The sequence below is a fragment of the Otolemur garnettii genome, unplaced genomic scaffold, assembly GCF_000181295.1.
Source record: "Otolemur garnettii isolate 467f Iridium unplaced genomic scaffold, OtoGar3 scaffold00173, whole genome shotgun sequence".
NCBI lineage: Eukaryota > Metazoa > Chordata > Mammalia > Primates > Galagidae > Otolemur > Otolemur garnettii.
This window is the reverse complement of record NW_003852568.1, coordinates 1,430,317-1,438,372: the sequence shown is the minus strand read 5'-3', so window position 1 is coordinate 1,438,372 and position 8,056 is coordinate 1,430,317. Positions and strand designations below refer to the sequence as shown.

At 37.6% G+C, this 8,056-nt stretch overlaps 1 protein-coding gene across 1 annotated transcript in view; it reads left to right on the top strand.

Moving 5' to 3' along the window:
* The window catches only part of UGGT1 (UDP-glucose glycoprotein glucosyltransferase 1), a 114,460-nt gene that overhangs the window by 30,408 nt on the left and 75,996 nt on the right, over positions 1-8,056 (top strand). Inside the window, exons 7-10 of the mRNA XM_003800346.3 lie at positions 308-386; positions 4,421-4,521; positions 5,218-5,317; positions 6,398-6,458. Of these exons, the coding sequence (XP_003800394.1) occupies positions 308-386; positions 4,421-4,521; positions 5,218-5,317; positions 6,398-6,458 (341 nt within the window). The remainder of the gene's footprint in view (positions 1-307; positions 387-4,420; positions 4,522-5,217; positions 5,318-6,397; positions 6,459-8,056) is intronic.

Below are 8,056 nucleotides of genomic sequence, written 5' to 3'. Positions count from 1 at the left end.
AAAAAAAAAAAAGCCTTTGTTAATAAATATTTTTAAAGCTATTAATCTTGAAATTTTTAGCATATAAAATTTCACGAAGTTTAAGGGAAAAATACATTTTCTTTATCTAGGAACACAGGAAATAAACATATTCTGTTTATTTAAAGAGCCATTACAAAAGGTTTGTTGGGTATTCAACATTTTAGATGGTACAATTTCAGGTGTTTTTTGTTTTATTTTACATTGTTCAAATTTTATGAAAGTAATAACAGTTTTGTTTCTAATCTGAGTAATTACAGATACATTTTTGTATGCTTTTTCTATGTAGGAACTGAGGTAAACACCACAGTGATTGGCGAAAATGATCCTATTGATGAAGTTCAAGGATTTCTCTTTGGAAAACTAAGGTACACTGTATATTCTATGCGTTTTGGGAAATGTCCCTATTTTATTTAAACCTCCAGGCCTTCTTGTATTCTAAATATTTTCTTCCTCATTACTATCTGAATTACTGATACCCTAAAGGTGCTATGTGTCTATAAAATCTAAAATGGAGAAGCAACCACTTAGGGTGTGCTTTTTGATTTCCAGTTATTCTGCAGCACATTATTCTTAAACCATGCCTGCTTGTCTGTGGTTTAAATTGATTTTTTGCTGAGCCTCTCACTTGATAGCATTAAGTTACATACCATGTTTCAATTGATATAATATGAGAAATGAAACTGTTTGAATTAATTTTTTCTTAGGAAAAGTGTATTTTAAGTTGGAACAGTCCTCATTACTTGCTTATGATACAGTGTGAAGAAAATGCAAGATATAGTGGATTTATATGTGCTCAGTTGAAATGTGTCCTGTTAGAATTTGATTTTTATGAAAGGGGATAGAAAATTATAGAATTTAAGAAATTCTGTAACTCCTTCACCATTTTATGAAACCATCATAGTATTCTATAGCTAAAAAGTTTTTTTAGCTGTAAATTTTGCGTTTATTACTCTCAGGACTTAATAATTGTGCAGAGACATAAATTTTGCTTTGTCTGGAAATTTATAATTAAGATATCTATAATGTGCTTTTTAAAAAATAGAAAACAATCATACAGAAATATTAATATTAATGCTAGACTCAATATAAAATACTAATTGAGCCTAGTGTATAGTTTCCTATACTTCAGCTCTGACAATTGGCCAAATAAAATAACTTAACCTGAGTAATAGTTTAGCAGAGATGTCTTAGTTCAAGTTGAATTATTCTTGACATGTTGAGTTCGTCCTATGCCTATTTACATTTATTTAATACCAATTTTGGCTTCATTAAAATATAATCAGGTTTCATTTTTACTTGATACAGGCTTCTGGAATTCTTTTTTGTATTTTTCTATTTTTATTCATTTATCTTTATTAAATCATAAAGAGGTAGATCATGTATACATTAATGCATTTAATGGGGTACAATGTGCTGATTTCATATACAATTTGGAATGCTTACATCGTACTGGTTAATATATCCCACACCTCTTCATCTTTTCCATGTTAGTTTTTTGGATGACATTAGGATTTTATGCATTCACAGCATATAAAGGTATTATGTAGAACACTGAGGCTATTTTACCTTTTAGACATTGAGAATACTTAGCAATCCAAAGTAATTGGACCAGTTCTGGTATTTTTATCACAAAAAAGTGTTTATATGGGGTGAGTATCCTTTTGGGGAAATACTTGAAACTAGAAGAGTTTGGATTTCAGATTTTGGAATATATGCATTATATTTACTAGTTGGATATCCCGAATGTGAAAATCCAAACACCAACATGCTTTAATGAGCATTTCCTTTGAGCATCATTCTGGATTTTTGGATTTGAGGTGTTTTACCTGTAGTGACTGACTAGATAAGAGTTGGTTGGAAAGTTAAGGGTCTGACTGAGTATTTTAATTTCTACATGTTGCATTTAGGAAAACTTGAGCTGAGAGTGGTAGCTCACAGTTGTAATCCTGACACTTTGGGAAGAGTTGGAGACCAGCCTGGGCAATACAGTCTTTACAAAAATTTAAAAATTAGCTTGGTGTGGTGGCGTGTGCCCATCGTCCTAGCTACTCGGGAGGCTGAGGCAAGATCACTTGAGCCCGGATTGCAAGGCTGCAGTGAACTATGATCACAACACTGCACGCTAGTTTGGGTGACAGAGCAAGACCTTGTCTCTTAAAAAAAATTATTTTTTTGAGTTGTTAGCATTTAGAAGAACAGAACTAATCAATTAGCCATCTTCCTGTCTGATCTGTTACACCCACTATCTGTGTCTGCCACTAATAATCTCTACTAGCTTTAGATGGAATGTACTGTATTTCAAGATAAAACTGAACTAAATAACTATGATTAGCCTGAATGTGACTAAAGGGTTTATGAGTATGTTGTAGGCTGGAGAAAATTTATTAGGACTGAAAAGTTTTTTTCCCAATTTTATTTTGTAAAATTAAAAAGGTTCAGGGCCGGGCATGGTGGGTCACACCTGTAAACCTAGCACTCTGGGAGGCCAAGGCAGGTGGGTTGCTTGAGCTCAGGAGTATGCGACCAGGCTGAGCAAGAGGCAGACCCCGTCTCTACTAAAAATAGAGAAACTAGCCGGGTGTGGTGGTGGGTACCTGTAGTCCCAGCTACTTGGGAGGCTGAGGCAGGAAGATCACTTGAACCCAGGAGCTAGTGGTTGCTGTGAGCTGGGCTGAAGCCACATTGCTGTAGCCTGGGTGACAGAGCTAGACTCCATCTCAAAAAAAAAAAGAAAGAATTAAAAAGGTTCAGAACAGTCTGAAGAATAATATATACTGGCATACTCACTACCCAGAACTGGATTCTTGCTGTCATACTTAGTTTTTTATTCCAAAGAACAGTTTATAAAGTTTTCTTTTCTTCTAGCATAACCCTTCTTTTACTTTAAAAATAAAGTGAATCAAAAAAAACCAGGTCAGTGGCTCGGCACCTATAGCTCAACCGGCTAAGGCACCAGCCACGTACACCTAAGGTGGCGGGTTCAAATCCCAGCCCGGACCCGCCAAACAACAATGACGGCTGCAACCAAAAAAATAGCTGGGCGTTGTGGCGGGCGCCTGTGGTCCCAGCTACTTGGGAGGCGGAGGCAGGAGACTCGCTTGAGCCCAGGAGTTGGAGGTTGCTGTGAGTTGTAATGCCACGGCACTCTACCCAGGTGGACAGCTTGAGGCTCTGTCTCAAAAAAAAAACAACAAAAAAAACCAGGTCAGTTATCAACAGGTGAAGTTATTTTTCTTACCTACTCTCGGTCATATTACCTTCCTCCATAGAAATTCACTATTGTGGTGATTTTTTTTTAATCTTATAATTTTCTACATCAATTTTATTTATTTATTTATGCATTTATATTTTGAGACAGAGTCTTGCTCTGTTGCCTGGGTTGGAATACAGTGGCATCATCATAGCTCACTGCAGCCTCAAACTCCTGGACTCAAATGATTGTCCTGCCTATGCCTCAGGCTTCTGAGTAGCTAGGACTGTACAGACGTGTGCCATCAGACCTGGCTAAGTTTTAAAGTTTTATTTTTTGTAGAGGTGGAGTTCATTATGTTGTCCAGGCCGTCTAGAATTCCTGACTTGAAGTGATCCTCTCTCCTTAGTCTCCCAAAGTGTTGGGATTACAGATGTGAGTCACTGTACCCAGTCAGTGTTTTTTTTTTTTTTTTTTTTTTTAGTTTATTTTTATAGGTTTAGGGGGTACAAGTGCAGTTTTGTTACATGGATATATTTATATTATGGTGAAGTTTGGGCTTTTCATGTAGCCTTGATACAAAGAGTGTACGTTATAGCCATTAAGTAATATCCCATCCCTCACCCCCCTCCCACCCTTCTGAATTTTCAACATCTATTATTCCACTCTCTGTGTCCAATGTGTACATTTTTTTTTTTTTTTTGAGACAGAGCCTCAAGCTGTCCCCCTGGGTAGAGTGCTATGGCATCACAGCTCACAGCAACCTCCAACTCCTGGGCTCAAGCGAGTCTCCTGCCTCCACCTCCCAAGTAGCTGGGACCACAGGCGCCTGCCACAATGCCCGGCTTTTTTTTTTTTTTGGTTGCATCCGTCATTGTTGTTTGGCGGGCCCCTGGCTGGGTTCAAACCTGCCACCTTGGGTGTACACTTGAGCCACAGGCGCCGAGCCCAATGTGTACATATTATTTAGCTCTCAAAAGTGAGAACATGCGATATTTGACTGTTTCTGAATATAATGGACTCCAGCTCCATCTGTGCTGTTGCAAGGGCATGATTTCATTTCTTTCTTAAGCTTGAATAGTATTTCATGGTGTGTTCCTAGGGTTGAGATTAGCCAATCATTAAGGTAAAGTTGAAGGCAACTCCTAGGTGTGGTCTGAGGAAGAATCTACAGTGAGAGAGTCTGATTGTGTTGTGTGTTTTTCTCAGAGACCTGCACCCCGATCTGAAGGAGCAGCTGAAGGAACTCAGAAAACATCTTGTTGAGAGCACTAATGAAATGGCACCTTTAAAGGTTTGGCAGTTGCAAGGTATAAAAGAGTATTAACTTAATTTTTGGCATTAAAATGTAAAATTTGAATTTAATTGTATATTATTACATTATTCTGCAGGTGCCACAGATTTTAAAGAGTGATTAGTTATGGTTAATTGGAGAGGAAAGGAAGGAAGTCCTTTTGTAGACAGATAACCGTAGGAAGAAGTGATACAAATAAATGAATGCCAAATCTTTGTGTCTGTGGAAGCTTTTAATACTGGAAACCTGTCGTAGCCTTTAAGTTACTATATGTATACATTTCTTACAGTGTTTATCTATACAGTGATAAAAGCGTGTCATTGTGGTAGGATGTATTTATATTGCTGTTTCCCAGACAACTATTCACCAAGGTTTCTTTCCAACATAATTTTCTAAAAGCCCAATGCTTTTTAGTATTTTGTGATGTATTGTGAATTCAGAAGAGGGAAAAGGATGTGGTCTTGATTTATCCTCTGTTATGTTGGTGTGTTCCCCAGTGTTTTATGCAGGTCTATCATGAACAGCTTACTACATTCAGGGATCTGTGAAGTGAATAAAAACTGAAATTAAGTCATGGGCACTCTCCGGAATGGCTGCATTCTAAGACTTTCTTATTTACCAGAAAACAATGGGGAGTAAATGTGATTTTTTTTTTTCCTGCTTCCATCACATTAGATTAATACACTTTAAATTATATTTGGCATTGTTGCAGATCTAAGTTTTCAGACGGCTGCTCGAATCTTATCTGCTCCTGTTGAGTTGGCTTTGGTGGTTATGAAGGATCTTAGTCAAAATTTTCCTACTAAAGCCAGGTAATATAGAGTAAGATTTTGATATGTTCTTCTTCTTAATGTAATACCCAATTATCTTCATGTTTACATGCTGAATTAGGTGACTAAAATGTGAAAATGCTTAGATTTGCTGCATTGATACCATGAATGGTATGTTGCTGTGTTTTTGGGGAGAGGGCAAGAGTGTATATTGTGTGGTTGAAAAGACAGGTCTAGGTTATGTTCTTAGCACTGCCATTTACTAGTTGTGTGACCTTTGTAAATAAATGAGCTCTCTTTACCTCACTTTCCTCAGTAGTGAAATGGAAACAAAAATACTTGCCTTTCGGGATTGGATGAGTCACAAAATATATACTGATAAAACTAATCTAGAGTCCGACACAGACCATAGATGGACTCATATGTCATCTTATTGAATCTTCATGAAGAAACTTGAGTTATATAGACACTTAGTGACCTGTTCATCGTGTGGGTTTTCTGACGTGGCTTTCTATTCTGTAATGGTGCTCCTCATTTCGTAAATGCAAAGCCAATGTTTTAGAAACTGCTGATTTAGCAGTTGGTTGCCAGTCTTTCTTGAGTCTCTGAATGAAGTGTTTTGACTTCTGGTATGAGATATTTCATAAATAAATTTGATTATTGTATGATTAATGAGTCCTATGGGAGGTATAGTAAATTCTCATTTGGTCTAGCAGTTACTTGGAGATAGACATAGAGTATTCCACTTCCACCGTAAGTGTCTAAGCAGGATGAGCGATCGCTGCCTTAGCTTATCTCACATTTTCCTTCCGTCTCTGAGTGGTGGAGATCAGATACAGAAGTTGGGTTGCACAGATTCAACTGAAAACTTGGCAGTAACTGCACCTGCCTTAAAACGCTGCTATTACTGCTGCTTTTCTTTCATGTTTCATTGTGTGGCAATAAAAAATATGCACCTCTGGGGAAGGGGAAACATTTACCAATTATAAATGTTTAAAGTTTTTCTATTTAATTTTTTGTAATTTATCGAATGATATGTTTCATAAAACATGAAAACGTGGAAATTGTAGACATTTATATCCAGTGTTAAACCAAGGGCTGATAATATTTTTATTTCCTCAGAGCGATAACAAAAACAGCTGTGAGCTCAGAACTGAGAACTGAAGTGGAAGAGAATCAGAAGGTATTAACCAGTCAGAAAATACTGACCTTTCTGTTTGGTATTGTTTCTTTAAAAATGAGGAAGTCTAAGTAGAATTTAATAGTGTTATTCTCAAAGATGTGATATTTTGTTCATGTCTGTACTTAGTTTTAGTTTTTAATCAGAGATGAATGTTAGTATAATTGAGAGCATCAAAATAGCATTGTTACCACGTTGTTTGGAAAAGCAGCACCGCTGACGCCTCTCCCCCTGTTGCTTTCCCCTTTCCGGAGATACCACTTTCACCTCTTGGCTGATTCTTCGGATATTTGTCTCCAGATCTCTAGCACGCTTTAATTGGTGCTCTGTTTCAGTTTGAGACTGTATGTGTTGGCCTCCTATTTTGAGGATAAGGTTGGACTTTCTTTCACTGCCTCCCCAGGGATGAGGCTTTCTGACTGTCGGGTGTCTGGTGTAGTCATTTCCTAGGCAACCCCTGTGACAGGATCTTAACCCTTTCTTCTTGGGCTGGTCAGTCCAGAAAAGGATTTGCTAATCTTCTGTGTAGAGGGTGCCTTGTGGTTGCCAGAGCTCAAGTGGCCCAGTGGGAGGAGTATTTGTTATCTTGCCTTCAGTCCCCTGTTTTCTAAATGGGGTCTCTGTGCTCTGTTGTGCTCAGCTTCCCGTAGTCACCAGAATCTCTGCTTGGCTCTTTCCGGGAAATGAGCCTCCATTTTTCTGGACTGTGGGTGGGCCGTGACAGTAGTCACCTGGCCGTGGGAAGTCAGCTGGAGATACTGTGGGATTGGGCCTGGCAGGGGCTTTTTATCAGAACTCACTTTTTTAGCCCCCTCATATGTGTCCAGTGCTCTGTGAGTTCTTGAGCCTTTAGTGAATCTCGTAGAACTTGGAACTTAGGTTCTTCCTGCCCTGTCTCACCACTGGCGTAGCATTCGGCTTTCTCAGGGCTGCCAGGACAGTGCTGCTCACCCATTCTCTTCAGTGACCTTCCTTCCTGTCGTCTTTGGTAATGTGGATTTATAACTGTAGAAGTCCCTAAACTGACATTTCAGTGGAATTGCAGGAAGGAAAAAATGCTTTTTTCCCAATATACTATCTTTTCTTTTTTTTGTTCTTGAGACAAAAATCTTGCTCTGTTGTCCAGGCTGGAGTGCAGTGAAACAGTCATAGCTCAGTGAAGCCTTGAAGTCCTGCATCAGCCTTAGGGAGTGCTGGATTATAGCCATGAACTGCTACTATCTTACCTCAGGTTTTCTTAGTCTTTATAGCTAAGATATTACTTAATTAAATAGACCTGAGGAATAAATAAATCAATTACTTCTCAAATATTTACTAAATTGAAAAGTCCTTGTTAACAGTTGTTATTTTTTATATTAAAAAGTAAATAAAAATATCACATATTGCCTTAATTTTAGGGCCTTTCCCCTCACATAATTCAAAACATTATATTGTATAGGCTGTATTTGTATTTCCTGGGTTCTTAATTTTTTTGAGTTAAAAATATTTTATTAAAGCATGAAATGTATATATATAAAATATAAATTATAAAACACATAAAATGTATATAAATCCTAAGTCATTAGTGTGATGAATGTTCCCAAAGTGAACCTACCTATGTT